Here is a 20,717-nt window from a genome sequence, read left to right as displayed (position 1 = left end):
TTACCATTAAATGTTATTATTCTCCACCATATTTGCTAAACTGAAGTAATTCTTTTAACTTAAATCTCTTATAAGTAAACAATTTATGTGTAGTAAAACTGCAGTGTAAATCATGGCACATACATTCAAAGATACATAGTTCTAGTTTAACCAACATGCATTAGGAGCTCTGACTCTAAATCATCATTATATAAAACAGATAAATAGCATGACTTATTTACAAGTGGCACCTAGTAGTTGCAAAAATCATGTCCAAATGTTAATGTATATCAAGAGTTTACCTCAGAAACTATTTTCTCTCATAAAATGCAATGTTATTGAAAATTTTTTGTTTATTTTTAGACAGATGGGATGGCAATTGTTTGCCATTTAATTATTTCTAGGCATTAAGAGAAGAAAGGAACCGGAAGCCCTCATTTTGTTTCTACCTTAGCATTAAAACTTAATTATTAAATGCTTGATTATACCCGTTTTACCAGGCCTGTTTATTTGTTCATCATACATTTATCAAATAATTACTTGAAGTTTGTTACATGCAAAGCACCATGTTCGATCCTGGTTATACAGAGAGAAACAGTATAGGATGTTTGTCCTTGATGCACTCACATTTTAGCCTGCCCAGTTATTAGGGTACATGTAACCACTCTTACTGCTTTGACAGTCTTCTTGGTGTTCAATTCTCTTGTTTTATCTTTTGGTTAGGCACTTATTTGTACATTTTCTCTGTTCTCTCTCCTCTCTCTCTGTCACACACAAATACATACACAGACATACAACCCAGACTTGGCAAAGAATAATTTCATTGTTAGTTGGTTACCTTACCCCTTACTTGACCTTTTTTGGTGTTAATGGTCTTCCTCTGTTGGGCATTTAATACTAGCTAATCAGTATTAAATAATAATTTCTCTTTGTTATTTAATTGGAAGGTTAGGAAATCCTGATTTAATGAACCTTATTAAATCAGTTTATCACTAAATAAAATAAACTGAATAAGAAGAAATGGAATTTTATTCTGTACTACTATAGTTTTTACTATGAAAATATATTTATGTAATTAGAAATAAATAATACAATGATTATGGAAAAACAATTTGAATTTATCAGCTTTTTTTTCTTGACCCCTCTGTGGTATTTCTTTTTTAAAAATGTTTTCACTATTTAAAAAATGATTTACTGTTTTAAATGTTACAGAAGTCTTTGATTGACATGTATTCTGAAGTACTCGATGTTCTCTCTGATTATGATGCCAGTTATAATACACAAGATCATCTCCCACGAGTAAGTAAAAAAAATTAATAGATAGTAAACTTGCCCATTAGCAAAAAAAAAAAGCAATTTAGCTTCTTAAAAATGATGTGTATATATGTATACATACACACTACATACATAACATATACACACATAGTTATATACATTTTATATAAGATTATTCATGTGTTCCAGATGATATCTTAAGCAGTGAGTATTGTTTTGACTATTTTGGTCCAATTTAAGTACCTAATGTTTATGTGTTACTTGTATTTATGTGTCATAAAGGAAGGCTATTAGATATTTGGCATTATATATTTATAATATTTGTAATGTTAAATTACTGAATGGTGGATTAAATTAAGCATATGACTGAAATGTAACCTAATAGAATTGAATTTATGTGTTTATGAAGAGGAATCTAGGTAATAAAGATTTGTAGAAAGTTAGTAATCTAGTTTTAGAAGTAGTGGTTTAAATTAGCACAAGTTGTTAAAATAAAAATTTGGCTATAGGCCGGGCGCGGTGGCTCACGCCTGTAATCCTAGCTCTCTGGGAGGCCGAGGCGGGCGGATTGCTCAAGGTCGGGAGTTCGAAACCAGCCTGAGCAAGAGCGAGACCCCGTCTCTACTATAAATAGAAAGAAACTAATTGGCCAACTAATACATATAGAAAAAATTAGCCGGGCATGGTGGCTCATGCCTGTAGTCCCAGCTACTTGGGAGGCTGAGACAGAAGGATCACTTGAGCCCAGGAGTTTGAGGTTGCTGTGAGCGAGGCTGACGCCACGGCACTCACTCTAGCCTAGGCAACAAAGCGAGACTCTGTCTCAAAAAAAAAAAAAAAAAAATTTGGCTATAAATAATGGATCCAGTTAATGTTTTGCTATTTATTTTTTCAATGTAAGTACATGTATCAACTCTCATTTTTTTCATGGATTTTTAATAATTATTTCTTTAACTGTTGATACTTTAAAAGACTAAAAAACTTAGAGCAGCATTCCAAATCTATTTGCATTTAATTAGTATCAGATAAATAAATGTTATTTGTTTTACGCTAAGGTTGTTGTAGTTGGAGATCAGAGTGCTGGAAAAACCAGTGTGTTAGAAATGATTGCTCAAGCACGAATATTCCCTAGAGGATCTGGGGAGATGATGACGCGTTCTCCAGTTAAGGTAAGAAAAGGGGCCATCTGAATGAAGTTCCTTAGGGAAGTAACCACTTCATTGAGGTCTGTTTATTGTGTTAAAATGAAGACTTTTAACTAAAGAAAGAATTGATATATAGTACTTGGAATCATTCCTAGCATAGAAATCAGTAGGAGGCACAACCAGGAGGCCAGTGTGGCAGGAACTGACTAAGGGGAGACTGGTGGGAGAGGATGTCAGAGGCCCAGAGGGAGGCCAGGCTCTACTGAGCCATTATAAGGCCTTTGGATTTTATTCTGAGTAAGATAAGTGAGAAATTGAGTAGAGAATGAGAATATTGGAAATAGAGTCAGTGAATATAGATAATTTTCTGATTTTATTGTAAAAAAATGCAGAGATATGGGGCAGTAGCAGTTGAATTATGTTGAGTAAAGGGAAGGTTTTAAAGATATTTGTGTGATGATTGTAATGATCTAGTAAAGAGAAAGAAAATGATGCAAGAGAGAGGGAAAAATTGCAAGAGCAAAGTTACTGAGGTGAAGGAGGCTGGGATTCAGTGTACAAGTTGCCCATATATAAAAACACTAACGATTCATCCAGGGTCACGGGAAGAATGTATATAGCTACAGAATCTTTCATTGAACAGATATTTATTGAACACTTAATATGTACCAGCAGCCAGGCATGGTGGCTCACACGTGTAATCCCAGTACTTTGGAAGGATGAGGTGGGAGAATTGCTTGAGGCCAGCAGTTTGAGACCAGCCGGGGCAACATACCAAGACCCTGTCTCTACAAAAAGCAAAAAAAAATAAACGTATCTGGGTATAGTGCCTATAGTCCTAGTTACTTGAGAAGCCTGAACCCAGCAGTTTGAGGCTGCAGTGAGCTGTGATCGACTGTACCACTACACTCCAGTCTGGGTGACAGAGTGAGACCCTGTCTCTAACCAAAAAAAAGTGCCAGCACTGTTCTAGGTAACTTGTTGGTTAAAGCAAGAAAAAAAAATCCTTTCCATAATGGAGGATACATTCTAACAGACAGAAAATAAATAATAAACATAATGAATAACTAAACTATATAGTATGTTAGAAGGTGGTAAGTGTGCCAAAAGGAAGAAATAGAGCCAAGCAAGGGGAATGGAAGCCAAATTATTATATCAAGGTCCCAGGGTGTGCTGGTCAATTGCATTGATAATGTAGCATTTTAACCAACATTTGCAGAAGTGAGGGAGATCATCATGTGGATGTCTAGTGCAACAGTATTAAGCAGAGAAAATAGCTAGTATAATTGAAGTGGCTGGGTGGCTGTCATATTCAAGGAATAACAGAGGCCAGTGTGGCTAGACCAGAAGTGAAGAGTAGTAAGTGGTGAGGTCAGAGGGGTAATGCAGGGCAGGAAGAAGAAGATCATTAGGGTCTTATAGGACATTGTACAGACTGTGGTTTTCCTTTTGAGTAAAAGGGGGAGCCAGTGCCAGATTTTGAGTAAGAGTAACAACATTGCCTTTTAAAAGGCTCTTGCTGCTCTATTGAAAACAGATGTGGGCAAGATAGATATAACCAGGGAGACCAGGTGGGAACTATTAGGGTATCCAGGTGATTCTTGGACTAGGAAAATAGCAGTGAAGGTGATAAGAAATGGTTGGATTATGAATCTATTTTGAAAGTAGAATCAACAGGATTTCTTTACAGATTTGATATAGGAAGAGAGAGAAAAAGAATGTGTCAGTCATCAAGGATGGCTCCAGAGTTTTTGGCCTGAACAAATTAAAGGATGTGGTTTATATGGGAATGTCTGTGAGTGGATCAGGTTTGGGATAAGATCAGGAGTTCAGTTTTGGACTCGCTGAGGGGTGATGACAATTAAGTAGTTGGATATACAAGTTTGGAGAAATGTCTGGACTAGAGACACAAATTTAGGAGTAATGCTCAAATATCAAAAATTATTTAAAGCCATGATCTTACTGGATAAGATCTCCAAGGGAGGGAATAGAGATAGAGAAGACATGGGACCAAGGATTAGATCCTGGGCACTCTCAACATTAAGAGGTTGAGGGAAGACAAAACAACAAAGGAGCGTGTAAAGCTGCAGCCAGTATGACAGGCAGGAGACCAGAGCAGTGCAGTGTACTAGAAGTTGGGTAGAGAAAATATCGATGAGGAGGGAGTGATCAGCAAGGTCAGATGCTGCTGATAGATCAAGGAAGATGAAGACTGAGAATCGATCATTGAATTTACCAGTGCAGGCAAGTAAGTGAAATGTGTGGAAGTTTCCTTCTCATTGCATCTGCTTCCTCAAATAAGCAGCCAAATCATCAGCTGTTAATTAAAGAGAATGGAGAAGAGATTGAAGATTGAGGCAGGAACAAAAAGTGAAATCTTTTCTAAGAGATAGTGGTGATTCTAGGAAGGAAGCCAAATTATTAGGATTGCTGAGTTGGACTGAACCTTGGACTACAGCTCATATCATGCTAAATCATTGGAAACCTACCTTTTACATTGTTAATAGCATCCTGAAGTAGTGACTGTGGATGACATTTCAGGAAGGACTTTAACTTTGTTTTGGCAGGAGGATAGAGTATGGGCAGGTTTCTTTGACACAGACAAGGCTCTTCTCTTTCCAGCTTGCCATTAGTCCTCTAGCATCTACCGGAGCTTCTCTTTGAGGGACAATGAGCTCCAGGTTTTTCTTACCCCAGAACAGTGAAAGTGCCAAAATCTTGACTTAGCACTTTAGCCTCCTTAAGAATTTCTTTCTGTTTGGTTTCTTAATACATGAATGCCTTGAAGGGAACTTGTGCCCAGGATATAGGGCTTAGTTTGGGGAGGTTATTTTTGCAGTCCGTTTTTCTCGGGGATCATGGCACCTTAGGTTGTGGCTCCTTGATAACCTTGAATTCCAGTTTTGTCTGCTCAACCCAATGAAACTGCTATAGATTTTAAGCTTTTTACTTGGGCCTCTGCCTTGTGCCACAAATTAGCAAGTGCTCTGATGGAAAATAGCTGCAGGAAAATCCTTACAAAATCCTTTGGGATCATGGACTCCTAAGGCTGGGCTGCTGGGATTGCTTTCAAACAGCTATTTTTTTAAAAATCTAGCCTGTTTAGCTAATCTCAGTGGAAGAAATTGTATTTTTTAAAGTAAAATAGAGTAATTACAGAAAAGCCGAAAAGTTACAGTTGAAAAGTTAAGGAATGTGAAGTTCATGAAACTGCTGATTATTAATATACATTGCTATAAAATGTCTTGCCCAAATATGTATGACTCCTTGGGTGAAGCCTGCCTTAGCTTCATTGTACTGTTCTCTTCTGTGGCACCCTGGGTTTTGCCACTCTCATTATGTCTGTGTATATTTCTTTCTCCCAATATGTAGTAAAATCTAAAACAAAGACAGTCAACTCTTTGTGTTTCCCCACCTACAACACCACATAGTTCACTCTCAATAAATAGACATTGAATAAATGAATTGTCCTTTACCTAAATTCATCTTTGAAGTTAAGTGCAAGATTTTGTGCTTGTATAATATTGACTTGAGAAAGAAAGGGATGAGCAGCAGCATTTTAGATCATAAAAGAAATAAAATAACCAGAAATCTGGTTGGGAAATCACAATATGTGTGACATATGTGTTAACAATACAAATACAAAATTATTGTGTGCTCATAACTATCATGTTGACAGCTCCAGGGAATGCTCCTAAAGTGTAGTGTGAAGGGACTCACAGATTTGTGCAATGTGGTGGCCCTGTGTAGACCATATAAGTGCTACAGGAATTAATTAATTGTAAATGCATTATTACATCTCAGTTTTCTATTACTATTAGGTGACTCTGAGTGAAGGTCCTCATCACGTGGCCTTATTTAAAGATAGTTCTCGAGAATTTGATCTTACCAAAGAGGAAGATGTAAGTAGAATTCATCTAAGGTTCATATGTGTAATTTTATAACTGTTAAAAGCTTATAAAAGATAATTAAATGTAATATTTGTGAACTAAGATTTTCTTAGGATTTTGTTGTTTTCTGTTAATAGCTTGCAGCATTAAGACATGAAATAGAACTCCGAATGAGGAAAAATGTGAAAGAAGGCTGTACAGTTAGCCCTGAGGTAAGGATTGTAATTTATTTCAATAATGTTTTATGGAAATCCAGTGGTTATGATTTCAAATAAATCATAATATTGGTATTGATGTTTCGATTACAGCTATTCTGAGATACATAGTTTTTTTTAAAAAAATTCCAAATGTATCATTTTGTGGATAATTTTCTAATAACTATTTTAGGATCAGAAAAAGAATACATTTTTTACTAAGTAGGGTATCCGAATGGGTGACATATAGAATTTTCAGAATATATATTGCCAAACAATTTTTAACAAATTCCCCTCAAAAATTAATGTTTTTTTTTTTCTTCTTGAGTAGACCATATCCTTAAATGTAAAAGGCCCTGGACTACAGAGGATGGTGCTTGTTGACTTACCAGGTGTGATTAATGTAAGTATATACCAAACATGTATCTTATTTTATTGCTGTTGTGGGAGACATTTTTAATGACATTTAAAACCTTTTTCTTCAAGACTGTGACATCAGGCATGGCTCCTGACACAAAGGAAACTATTTTCAGTATCAGCAAAGCTTATATGCAGAATCCTAATGCCATCATACTATGTATTCAAGGTAAATCATATCAAAAGATTTTAATCATACTGATACACTTTCTTCTTTAGCATTACAGGGCTTTGCTATAAATAATGCACATTCTATAGACATACAAAATAAATGAGTTTTTGCCTTCTCTTCTTACTTGTTCATTTTATTAGTAAATAGAATTGAAGTTGGAAATAGTTTGATAAATTTCACTGTCAACATCATTGAAATTTTTAGTGGCTAGAATTTCTTTTCATATATAAGGTGAATGTATTAAGAAATCTTTCTTGCTATAATGTGACACAAGTGTATAGCTTGTGCTAAGTTTTTAAAGTCTACTTTGCATTTTTAAAACCCACAGTGTCATTTTTAAATTTTTTTTCAGATGGATCTGTAGATGCGGAGCGCAGTATTGTTACAGACTTGGTCAGTCAAATGGATCCTCATGGAAGAAGAACCATATTTGTTTTGACCAAAGTAGACCTGGCAGAGAAAAATGTAGCTAGTCCAAGCAGGGTGAGGGCAAATTCTTTGTACAAACTCTAGCTGTGATAGGGATTGACTATTAAAAAAAAAAAAAATCCTTGTGGAATAATTTATCAGAAAGTAATAGTGGAATTTTTCTTGTTTCTCATTAAAAACAAAGTGCTAGAAAATTATAGTAAATTACTTAAGTGCAATTTTGAGATATAAATAAAATTTTATAATTATAGTTAATTATGCTTCAGAAGTACTTAAACTGCTAATTTGCTTACCCTAATTTAATTTGAATAATTTTATATGCTGGCATATTGTCATTAACTTCATTTGTTGTGTTTCTTTTTTTTTTTTTAAGTTAGTGATAGTATAGATTCCCTAAGTTAGTGATAGTATGGATTCCTTTTGGACCTTATATTGCAGATAAACATTCCTTTCCCTAACTCATCACAGACTGTTTAGCAGATTTTTATAGTAGAAAAGGCATCAGATTGGGAGTCGGGCTCCAGCATTCTCATCCATGCTCCATCACCAACTGGCTCTATGTTGTTGAGCAAACTTTGTTTCTTTTCTAAATCTAATCAATGCAGAATCTAACCTGTTAGTCTAGTTGACTAGACTAGGTCTAAAGTCATTTTCATTCCTGAAATTCTATGAGTTCTATACATAGTGTTCATTGTCTTTTATCTTAGGGAAATGTATTTTTAGAATTATTTCACTGAAATCTATAATCCCTCTCCTCTTTCTTCCTCCTTTAACAAAGAAAGAGTTTTATTTCAAGGTAACATTGTGTACAAATCTTATTAGGGTGAAAGTTTTGACTCAAGACGTGCTCTCTATTTAATTGTAAGGTCATGAGGTAGTAGTTATGAGTACAGATTCTGTAGCCTCATGCCTTAGTATCAAATCCTGGCTCTACCATTTGCTAGCAGTGTAACCTTGGGTAAATTATTTAACTTTTCAGTGCTTTAGACTTCCTTATCTGGTGGAAATTAAGATATTAATGGTTCTTTCTCATAAGTTGTGAAGATTTGATGAGTTAAATATATGTTGTAAAGTGGTTAGAATAATGCTTGGCATAAACGTGTTATATACACAGAGGCTGTCATGTGTTATTATATCATTATACTCCATAGAACAATATCAACTGACTTTATGTACCCATCCCTAGTGATACTGCTTAGAATTTCTCTTCTTGCCACCTTAAACTTTCTGAGATGATGCCTCTGTCAGGGGTCCCCAAGGCAGACCAGCCCTAGGTTCGCTGTTTCTTCAGAAGGACTCACAGCACATAGTCACACTTACACCTAAGATATATAACAATGAGAGGATAAAACAGAATCACCAAGGGAAAAGCCATATGACGTGAAGTCTGGAGGAAACCAAGAGTTTTCTCTAGTAGAGTCACACAGGGCATGCTTAATCCCTCCAGCAACAAGTTGCTCAGTAGAGACTCAGCACCTAAGATTTTTATTGGAAAGTGGTCATGTAGACACTCTTGTGTAACAAAATTCCAGACTCCCACAAGGAAAACATATGTTCAGGATAAATCACATAACTTGCACAATGAGCCATTGTTACTTAGGGAAAGTTTTATATCAGTGTAAGGAGTTGTTTACCCATTTAGTTCCCAGATACCAGCCAAAGGCAAGCAGGCCTTTTTAAGGATAGCAGTTTCAGGCCTGCTGTGCTAACTCTTCTCTGCACAGCCTCCATGACCTCTGCTCTGCCTTACTTTTAAGGAGAAGACTTGCTTTGGCAGTGATAGTCCTGATAAGGAGAAGGAAAGTGAGGTAGAATTTCTATGGTCTCTTCCATCTCTCTCTATTCCTTTCAATTTTTTTTGAAGTGCAATTGAAACTTACTACAGTCCTTTTTATATCAAAGATCCGACCCTAGCTTCAGTTATAACTTGTTCTAACAACAAGGAAGGATTCTCACCCCTATATTAATCTGAAGGGGCTTCAGGGAGAAGAGACTTTTTAATGTTGTGTGGGAGCAGTAGATCTCTGTGCAAATACACATTTTTCTGGGTACAGAAACTATAATTTTTATCACATTTAGAAAAGGATTGTTGACCCTAAAAGAGTTGAAAACCAATGGATCCAAATATTTAAAAAGAAGGTGAGGGGGAGGAAAAGGAGGAGGAAGGAATAAAAGAAGACAATCCAGTTTGGTAAGAATTTAGGTATTTAAAGAAAGTATAGGGAAATAATATTAATAACTATCATTTATTGAATACTTCTACATGTGTGGCATTGTGCTAAATATCGTCATATCCCATAATCATTTCAACAACGTTTTTGAGAAAGTTAAGTCACTTACTTAAGACCACATAGCTGCTAAGTGGCAGTGCAGGAATTTAAATGCTTTTGTACAGATTTATATATTTAACTATACATGTATAGTTATTAATGTATATATGATGACTATATGATACATAGTCATTAAATTATTTTGCTTTCTAGATTGTATATTATGCTCTTAAAAGTTATGTAAACTACATCTCACGTTTATTTTTACTACTTTTTAAAATAGATTCAGCAGATAATTGAAGGAAAGCTCTTCCCAATGAAAGCTCTAGGTTATTTTGCTGTTGTGACAGGAAAAGGTATGCAAAGATGTATTCTTATAATTTGGTTTTAGTTTTTGTTATTTTCACATAATAAAGTTTACTTTTCTTGGTGAAATTTGGCCACCATCTTCCCACAGGAAACAGCTCTGAAAGCATTGAAGCCATAAAAGAATATGAAGAAGAATTTTTCCAGAATTCAAAACTTCTAAAGTAGGTGTCTTGTTAAAATATTTAAACATTTTACAGTGAAGGAGTAGCTTAAATTAAACTGTTTTTACTTAAAAGTTCATGTTTTATAGCTGTTAGTTTAACATTGAATTTCTAGAATTTTTCCCAAATAGTGATCTGTATCTAATAAGCAAGTTCTTAAGCTACTCTTTGACAGAAGTAGAAGGAGTTTATCCCATGTTACAGTAGATGCTGGCATAATAAACTATGCTTTGGGATGAGGGCACTGAAGTGTAACACAGATAACACAGATAACTCATTTAACTTACAAAGTGACTTTTAAAAACCAGCACTTTCATTTCTAAATATGTGTACACATTTCTGTTACAGTGTTAGGGAAAGTCGGAGTGGAGGGTGTCAGAGGAGTAGTATCCCTAAATAGATATTGGCAGAAAATAAGATATTGACCAAAAAGCAAAAAGGAAGAGCTAAAGGACAATTGAATTACTATATACTAAACCTTTATATGTAGAGAGGTTCTGGAAATAGGAAAGTATGTTTGCTTCTAGATTAGGATAGTAAATGAAGATAGTTCTTGCAAACTTAGTCTTGCATGTTATCTGTTGGGAGGGAACTGACAAGCGTATAGAACTATGCTATCCAATATGGTAGTCACTAGTCCTTTGTGGTTATTAAAATTTAAACCAGCTAACATTTAGTAAAATTAAAAATTCAGTTCCTCATTCACACTAGCTACACGTTTCAAGGGCTCAGTAACCCCATCTGGCTATTAGCTACCATATCGAACAGCTCAGATACAGAACATTTTCTTTATTACAGAGTTTTATTAGATAGCATTGGTATCGAAGATATAGTGCATATTCTCACTATAACAAGTGCATTCTCAAACTTGGTGGTAATACTGTTGTCTCTTTTGCCATTTTAATATACTTTAGCTTTTATTTTTTTATAGGACAAGCATGCTAAAGGCACACCAAGTGACTACAAGAAATTTAAGCCTTGCCGTATCAGACTGCTTTTGGAAAATGGTACGAGAGTCAGTTGAACAACAGGCTGATAGTTTCAAAGGTAAGTTGGTTTTTTAAAATAAGCAAACAAATTCAGACATTTTGTTAGCTGTCAATCTTTAGCATTCATCACATTTTGTGCTCCTTTTCTTTAACAGTTGCTTAGTAATTCATTCACTATTAGACAATATATAGAAAATGAAAAAATGCAAATCTTCAGTTGTACAAGAGTAGGGTTTTTCCTTTCAGAGGAAAATTACTAGTGTTTGAGAAAGCTTAATGAACTATAAAGAATTTGGATTTCCCTCTTTTTAAGGAGAAGAGAGGAAACATGTTGGGAAGCAGAGCACTCTGTGGTTCATTTACATTGTACTGTTTCCTGAATTCCTTCTCAGTGTCTTTGCTTTCATGGTTTTATCTGATGAGACTATACTCTCCTTCTCTTTTCCCATATGGAAATCCTACCTATTTATCCCATTTAGTCTCTCAGCAACCTTGTAAGTATTATTTTTATTGCCATTTTATAGAAGAGAAAACAAAGAACAGAGTAACTTACCCAAATAACTTACCAGTATCGGACAGCAACAGATAATAGATCCAGGATTTGGATCTTGGTGGTATGACTGTAGAGTCCGTTGTTTTAGTGGCTATACTGAACAGCTTCAGCTGTGTGTTTGTGAATTGAAAATGGAGAAACTGGAATCAAGGAGAATTGTTTAGAAAGCTATTGCAATAATGAAATTCTGAGATGCTAAGAGCACAGAGTACTAAGGAGCCATAGGCACACCCTAAGAAATTCAGTTAAGACTGTCGATTTGCCAATATAGCCTTTAACCACTACAGCTGGAAAGAAAGAATCATCAAATTTGAACATTTCCTTCTTCCTCAGCAACACGTTTTAACCTTGAAACTGAGTGGAAGAATAACTATCCTCGCCTGCGAGAACTTGACCGGGTAATATTTGGGTACCTCATATATTTTGTATATATCTTGACTTAATATTGTGTTCTAACACAATTTTTGTTGATGGAAGATATCTGGTAAGCTAAATTGCTTTGGTTTTGACTGTACTAATTTAGAGCTGCAAGAATACATAACTAGAAGCAGTTGTCTCTTCTACAATAATTTAAATTATTTATTATATAACATTAAAAATAATTAGGAGCTAGGTACGATGGCTCAAGCCTATAATCCGAGGACTCTGGGAGTTTGAGGAGGGAGTATCGCTTGAGACTAGAGAGATTATAGTGAGTTATGATCTCGCCATTGTACCTCAGCCTGGGTGACAAAGTGATATCCTGTCTCTAAAAACAAACAAATAAAAATGACAATTAGAGATCATAAGATGTCAAAACAAGTGCTTAAAATATTAGTTCTGAGAAGGTAAAGAATATTCTTTAAAGGTCTTATAAAATAAATGTATTTATGTAATCTAAAATTTTTTATCAACTTTTTACCTTAAGCATTTACCTTGGAGAACTACATTCTAATATTATGGGAACTAAATATTGTTTTTCTTTGATTTTAAAATGATGTTTTTCCTTGATTTTAAAATGACATTAGTTGTAAAACACAACATTAATTTACTGTTACTGATGGACTAAATTAACATGTATTGACTCTTTCACATAAGATTATGTGAAAATCTTATGTGAACAAATATTATGTGAAAAACTGCATTCAGAATTGAGTAAATAAGGTAGACATTTATGTCAGTTTCTTTGTTCTTATCTGGATCATAATAGCATTCCTAAAAAAAGAGACTAGAAGAGCGTTTTTCTAGTCATGCATACTGAAAGTCAAACTTAGCCTACTAGCTATCTCTGAAAATCATGACAGGGCACATTTACTATTCTATGGAAATCTTACTTACTTGTCTCTGTATTGCCTAGAATGAACTATTTGAAAAGGCTAAAAATGAAATCCTCGATGAAGTTATCAGTCTGAGCCAGGTTACACCGAAACATTGGTGAGTATTTGACTTTGATATTAATCTCTTTCCCCACACACTTTACTGTATGAGTTATGATAAAAATACTAAAACTCAGATTGATAAAGTATTGGTGTAGTGTTGCCTTGGCTCATCTCTCAAAGCACTTAGTATGTTGGCAAAAACATGCAAGTATGTCTTTTTGCAAAATGCAGCCACTATTATAGTCTAACCAATTGAATTTCTGGAAGTTAGCTTTCTTTCTCCATGTCCTTTTTAAATCTTGGTTAATCTTTGGCCTTTCTTTATCTTATACTTAATAAATACAGAATCATGATTTCTATAAAATCATTTAGGCAAAATTTCACCAAATAGTGCTTTATATAAATGTTAAACATGTGTCAGGACTGGTTGCTCTTATTGGATTAATCATTGAGAACAAAACTAGAGAAAATTGACTTGCAAAAGGAGAATGGTATATATTTTCAAGTTCTCATTCCTGAGGAAGAGCAGTTATTACTTTCTGTGACATGTGCCTAATATGTTGTATATAAATCACATTTTGAATTGAATCATATTTGAGATTTTTTTAAATAGCAGGCACATGCATCCTTTTGAAAAATTCTCATGCAAATTTCTTTTAAGTCAAACTATCACATTCAATTTATGTTTTATGTAAATTTGGCCATTCTTAAATTTGTTGGAATGGGGCACTTTAACGAAATAGATTCTATGTACCGCAAACAAGCTGTGTATAAGTAGCCTTGAAATTTTTGCAGCCATATTTTAATTAACAAATTCCTTGTTAACAAATTAACAAATGCATAAATTATATTTCTAATAAAATCTGATATTTTTAAGAATTTATCATTCATGGAGCAGAACTATCCTTACTGCCATTTATGATAAATCTTACTTCTTCTATGTGCTAAGGTAAAGGGTATCAAAATTGAGCCTAGACAGTAGTATCTAGTCCTTAATTTTGAATTTGATATCACTAGTTTCCTCATCTTGGTGCCCTTTCTTCCAAAGTGTTGAAGTAGTCAAAATTTGCGTATTTTTAATCTTATTTATCCACAAAAAGAGATCTGATATTGTTAATACTTGTTGGTTGATTAATCAAATATATATATATAACACAACTTATATTTGTTATTTGTATTTTAAGCCAGTTCTATGGCTTCATGAAAGTCAGTTAGTTTTTAAAGTTACAGAGGACATATAGATGTATAGATATGTGTGTATGTATATATACATGTATGTATGCATATATACATAGATATATATGTGTGTGTGTGCGTACATAGATATATCTATTGCAATGACCTAGCAAAGCAACTAGTATTGTATTCATTCTGTGTGTCCCACATAAAATGAGTATAATACTAGTTGTTGCCTTGCCTAGGTTATATGAGGGTAACGTACATAAACAGTGATTTATAAAGTATAACAACTAATAAAGCTATTTATAGGAGGGAAAATGTGATCCCTTTGTAAATTTCTGATATCAACACATGGAAAGGTTAGTATTGTTTGAACAGAGCAATCCTGAAATCAAAATATTCCTCTACTAAAGTCGCCATTGAAGACAAACCTAATTTATTTAGTACACAAGTGGCTGAAAGGATTGTGAAGGGATAAGAAACTGTACTACCAGATTACCCGTTGAAAAGGCAAGGGAGAACTAAGACATCTGGCTGCTCAAAATTGATTTCTGTGAGCTGCCAGATCACATGATTCTCAATCTTTTCATTGCCTTTTTTTTAGACTCTAAACCTTAACACAAACATAAATCAGAATAGCAGGTCCTTACCTTAACTATTCATGCCACATTGAATTTACCTGCATTACACCCAAAACATTTTTATTTTTGTGACATAGGTGATGTTCTTTTAGGAGTTTTTATTAGCATCTTTTTGCTTCATAATGCTGAATGTGGTATTTTAGGACACATGCTAAGAGTGTTTATAATTATTTAAGTCACAGGACTTTACATTTGGTGATTCAGCGTTATAAGCATTTTATGTCCTGCAATGATAATTTTTTATTTATTTATAGACATTCTGTACTTTAGTTATATTTTAAGAATGTTATTGGGGGTTTATATTTGACATATAATGCATTATAGTGGGAAATAGGCTCTTGCATTTTATACAATATACCTGGTTTTCAAGATTTAATTAGCTGACATTAAGTAGGAGATATCAATATATCATTAACATTATGTGACCATCACTGTAGACATATCTCTTCTGTAAGAATAGCTGGATAGCTTTTTAGAAATGCTTTTTTTAAAAAGAAAAATTGGTACTGTGATATGCATACAATGTTTGGAGAGAAGTATTACATTTATTTTTAATTAGTTTAAAAGAATGAAAGGAAAATGGAAAAGCACAGTCAAGCACAAACCCTAACTGAGGTTTGAAAATTAAAGATTGATTTGTGATATCATAATCTGACATTTAAAAGGTACAGGCAGGGGCAGAAGAGTTGCAAAGGCCAGGAGGTGAGAAGAAGAAAGGAAACACAGGTAGCTGTGTCCTATGGCTTTAGCATAGATGGAGGCAAGAGGCAGGAGATAAAACAGTAGAGTTAGCAAGATTGTTAAGGTTTATAAACCATGTTCAAAAGCTTAAAATATACCCTGTGAGCAATAGGGGTCACTAAAGAGGATTAGGTCAGGTTTGCATTTTAGAAAGATGTTGGTAGTATAGAAAATGGAATACATGTGGAGAAAACTATCAGCAACAAAGCACTTGTTGCAATAATTTAGGCAAGAGGTAATGGTGGCTTGAACTTGGATAGGGATGGTGCAGGTAGAGGAGTAGAGACTTTTGAGATATTTGAGAGGTTATCTAGGAGACAGAATTGACAGGATTTAGTAATTGGATGTGTAGGTGTGAAGAAGAGCCCATTACATAAATAGTAGATTTATATCCAGTAATTACATGGCTCAGAATATATGGGAATGAAGATAATACTTGACAAAGGTGAACACATGAGACTGTTCACCTTGGTTTTGTTTATACTTATATACTTAATATATACTACATACTATATATATACTTATATATTATATTATATATATTATATTATATATACTTATATATTATATTATATAGTATATTACTTATACTATATACTATATATACTATATATACTTATATACTTAATATATACTATATACTTAATATACTTTTAGATTAAAAAATATTTATAAAACAATGTGTTTAACACAGCCCACTTGTAAATACATACACCCACACAAATATTTATATAATCATTATATTCTTTTAATGATAAATTAAACTGTAGATAGTGGTTATCACCTGAAAAGGGAATTATGGAGGACTTCTTTTTCTGTATTGGTTGAAATTATTATATAGAATAAGTCCTCTGCTTTAAAAGAAAAAATTTCTATTTTGAATTTTTAAATAAAATGGAGTGTAGGTAAAACTCCTGGAAATAAAGGAGGTAATAAAACTACAGTGTTAATTGCACTTTGTATATTTGTGGAAGTTATGCCTGGTTGGTGGCAAAACCTAGGCTAGAAAGGATGTCTATAATCATATAGAACATAGGCTAGGGAAATTGGTAGACGATAGTGACGAGTAAGGAGAGCAGATGTTATAACCAGTGGGATGGCCTCAGAGTCCTGGGATTTTTACGTGAGAGTTGAGGAAGAGAGATTATGGAGATTAGAAGAGAGATTATGGAGTGAGGAGGATGTAGCTTCCACTTCCTAACTCTGAAGTCCATTCAACTAGTGAACAGCTTCCACTCAGCTGAATTTGAGAATAATCACTGTCTTTAAGGGAGAGCCAGAAAATATTTGGAGATAAAAGGAATATTTGTCACAGAACAGGGTATGGGGAGCACAATAAAATTGTTGTGATGGAAGGGATCAGTGGGAGTCTGGGACAGGGAACAGCAGCTTGGTGATGAAAAGGAAGGAGAGGCCCGGCAAGGGTGGGTAGCAACAGCCACCTCTGTGGTTTGGAAAGCAGCAGCCTCTTTTCAGAATGTTACTTTAGGCTGGTCAGGATTTGGTAGTCTGGATTTTCCTTATGATTTCCTTTGAAAGGGTGTCTAGGATATAGACTCTTTGCCCACAGACTTCTAGGAAGAAATAACAGACCCAATGCCTGTTCTGAGCCAAGAGCAGAAAAAAAGCCCCATTTAGTCAGGGGCTGGATCCTGTTCAGCTTTCAGAAATCTTCTTGAGTTTTTGTTTAAAATTGTATCTGAATAGGGAACCCTGACAAGTTGCTTTTCTTTCATCTTGCTCCTTAAATTCTATCACTCTCTGTCATTAACTCAGTGACTAAATTATCTCTGTCTTTCTGGGCCCCAGTGGTATATCCTTTCCTTATACTCTATCTTTTTTCTGATTGTAACTGGAAAATGATCTGAAAGCTAGCAAGGAGAAACAAACTCAGGGATTCAGTAGACTTAATTTAACATAAAATGTTTAGTAAGTAGTCTTGAGCTAGGGAAGGGGGTATTGACTCTACTCTCTGAACAGAGTTCAGCTTGGCTTTTGGACAGCCAGGATATTGTTGCTACTCTGATATTGTTGCTATCCTATAGGGTTGAGGTTACTCTTACGACTGACCACATCATGAGCACAGTATTTTTTTATGTTGTAGTATTCTATTACAGTGGAAATTATTTGGAGAGAACCCAAATAAATATTTTCTTGAGATTTCAGGGGTTTTTTTTAATTAATTAAAATAGTTGTCTTTTTCTTATTTAGTGCTCTGTTCTTATGTCTCTTAAAGCAGAATTCTCATTATGATTATATATCTTTTATACTGATACTTTAATCATGAAATGTTGAAAAACTTTATCTAGCAATACCCCATAACTAATCTGTATGCTTTGTGCTGTGGTCTGATAAATTATAAAACAAGAAGTTTTCAGTCTTGGACTCCACAGTAAACACATAGAAAGTATGTTTTAATACTTGACAAACAAGCACATGAAAAGATGCTCAGATTTATTAGTCATTATAGAAATGCTAACTAAAACCACAATAAGATACCTCTATAAACCTACTAGAATGACTAAAATTAAAAATGACAGACCTCACCAAGTGTTGGCAAGGATATAGAGGATCTAGAACTCTCATTCTCTCCTAGTGGGAGTGTAAAATGGTGCATCCATTTTGGGAAACAGTTTGATAGTATCTTAAAAAGCTAAACATATAATTACTGTATGATCCAGCTATTCCACTCTTAGATGTTTATCCAAGAGGAATGAAAGCATATGTCCATATAAAAACTTGTATGTGAATGCTCATAGCAGTTTTATTTGTAATAGCCAACAACAGGCAATAGCCCAGGTGTACATCAACACATGTGTGGATAAATTCATGCAATAGAATGTTAATACTATATAGCAATATAAAGAAGTGAAATATTAATATACACAGCATGATGAATTTCAAAATAATTGTGCTGAGTGGAACAAGATAGACAAAAAAGGGTACATACTGTATGATTGCACTTATATAAAATTCTAGAAAAGACAATTATAGTGACAAAAAGTAGATGCAGTGGTTACAACTTTTGGGGATAATGGATATGTTTATTACCTTGATTTCTGAGATTCACAGATGTATGTATATGTCAAAACTTATCAAAACCTTAAATATATTCAGTTTATTGTACATTAATACTGTATAAAAATTTACTTCAATTAAGCTGTTTTTAAAAACTTAATATTATATTTAGATTTGGTGTTACTGATACTTTTTTTTAATTTCAGGGAGGAAATCCTTCAGCAATCTTTGTGGGAAAGAGTATCCACTCATGTGATTGAAAACATCTATCTTCCCGCTGCACAGACCATGAATTCAGGAACTTTTAATACTACAGTGGATATCAAGCTTAAACAGTGGACTGATAAACAGCTCCCTAATAAAGCAGTAGAGGTTAGGATATAATTTAATTAAATGGGTAAGAAGCATTATCTGAAGGGAGTAGGAGCTGTGAATTTTAGGTTTTATTCCCATCGTAGGCACTATCTTTTTGATCTTTATACTGCATTTATTCTTTGTTCCTCATTTCTGTGTTGGGACTAACCTTAATGTTGCTACTACCAGTTACTACTGTTACAAAAATTTATTAATTGGTATGATGTTGGCCTGAGGTATTGGTTCTTCTTCCAAAAATAGCATTTAACAAAACCAGCAAAATTTGCTTGAATGTTACATATTTTAAACTTCTTCTGCAGCCAGAGAGTCTGAGGAAAATATTTAGTGGATTAAACATTTCATCTACTGATTTTCTACAGGCCCAATTATACTTAAATAATCATTTTCTTAGTTAGGATCCTGACAGAAGATTATACTGTATAAAAAACTACCTTAGAGAATCTATTTGTTACCCATGTATCTTGGCTCTACCACTTAATAGCTGTGTAATCCTTGGACTAGTTGCTTGACCTTTCTGTTTTCTCATCTATAAAATAGGGGAGGTAATATTGCCTACCTCACAGGATTGTTATAAGGATTAAATAAGTTAATATATGTAAAATACTTAGTACCTGGCCCATAGTAACTGCCTAGGAAACATAGCTGCTGCTATTATGATCATCATCTGAGTTGGTTTTTCATGCATATTACTGTATGAACAGTGATTTTTCTAGGTAAGAGTCAGTGTGTCCTATGTTTCTTTGTGAAATTGCTTACAAAATTGGAGTCAATGTTAAAAGTAATTTTGTTTTTTATGCCTACCTTAGATATAAAGTATCAGTTTCAGGTGTGATTTTATTCCTTTCCTATCCTGCTCCAGTCTTACTTTCTTTACCTGTTCTCAATTTCCTCAATCTTCTCTTTCTGTGAACTCTTGCAGCCTCTTTGCCTAAGTTGCATGCTGCTGAGCCGTGGTCAACTCTTGACACATTTACTCTTAATTAGAGAGCTGCTGCCATCACTTCACTAGCTCTCCTCACTACTGGCACTAACATTTTTCTGGGCCCTGTCCCATGAAAAGATATTTTCATATCCTAAGATTCAAGCTGTGCAAGTGGTCATAAAAATGGCAATGATTGTGTCTCCTACAGCTTTCTGCCTTCAGCCTTAGATGTGGTAGAAAGGATGTGGCCTTGGTGAGGGGCTGGAAACATGGATTTTAATACTCACCCCACCACTTACTCTGTATTCTTGGACAGTCTCCTTTCTTTATGCCACGATTTGTTTGTCTCAAATAAGGGAAGGCTAAATACAAAATGCAACATTAAAAAGCCCACATAATTTTAAATAGATTTAGTTCTCAGTTATTTTTGACACTGCTCTTCCTCTCTGCTCCAATAATTAGGAGTTAGCTATCATACAAAGCTGAATAATACACACCTATGTTTGAAAATATTGATGCATTGCTTCATATCTTTGCTTAAAGACAAAAATGTGAAGATGATTGAATAAGAAATTTTACTTTTAAATTTTAAAATTTAAATGTGGAAGAAGCAGGCAAACTGAAATGTCTTACAGGTTGA

The 20,717-nt window shown here is 34.2% G+C and overlaps 1 protein-coding gene across 4 annotated transcripts in view; it reads left to right on the top strand.

Moving 5' to 3' along the window:
* Positions 1-20,717, top strand: part of OPA1 (OPA1 mitochondrial dynamin like GTPase) — an 81,552-nt gene that overhangs the window by 26,741 nt on the left and 34,094 nt on the right. For all 4 annotated transcript variants that reach the window (XM_012780251.2, XM_012780249.2, XM_012780250.2 and 1 more), the window contains 13 exons: positions 1,192-1,278; positions 2,310-2,423; positions 6,221-6,301; positions 6,427-6,501; positions 6,815-6,886; positions 6,970-7,069; positions 7,425-7,555; positions 10,055-10,127; positions 10,229-10,301; positions 11,233-11,348; positions 12,177-12,241; positions 13,180-13,256; positions 18,987-19,152. In XM_012780251.2, coding sequence (XP_012635705.1) covers positions 1,192-1,278; positions 2,310-2,423; positions 6,221-6,301; positions 6,427-6,501; positions 6,815-6,886; positions 6,970-7,069; positions 7,425-7,555; positions 10,055-10,127; positions 10,229-10,301; positions 11,233-11,348; positions 12,177-12,241; positions 13,180-13,256; positions 18,987-19,152 — 1,230 coding nt within the window. The remainder of the gene's footprint in view (positions 1-1,191; positions 1,279-2,309; positions 2,424-6,220; positions 6,302-6,426; positions 6,502-6,814; positions 6,887-6,969; positions 7,070-7,424; positions 7,556-10,054; positions 10,128-10,228; positions 10,302-11,232; positions 11,349-12,176; positions 12,242-13,179; positions 13,257-18,986; positions 19,153-20,717) is intronic.

The sequence above is a fragment of the Microcebus murinus genome, chromosome 1 (assembly GCF_040939455.1).
Source record: "Microcebus murinus isolate Inina chromosome 1, M.murinus_Inina_mat1.0, whole genome shotgun sequence".
Taxonomy (NCBI): domain Eukaryota; kingdom Metazoa; phylum Chordata; class Mammalia; order Primates; family Cheirogaleidae; genus Microcebus; species Microcebus murinus.
This window is presented reverse-complemented; position numbering and strand designations above follow the sequence as displayed.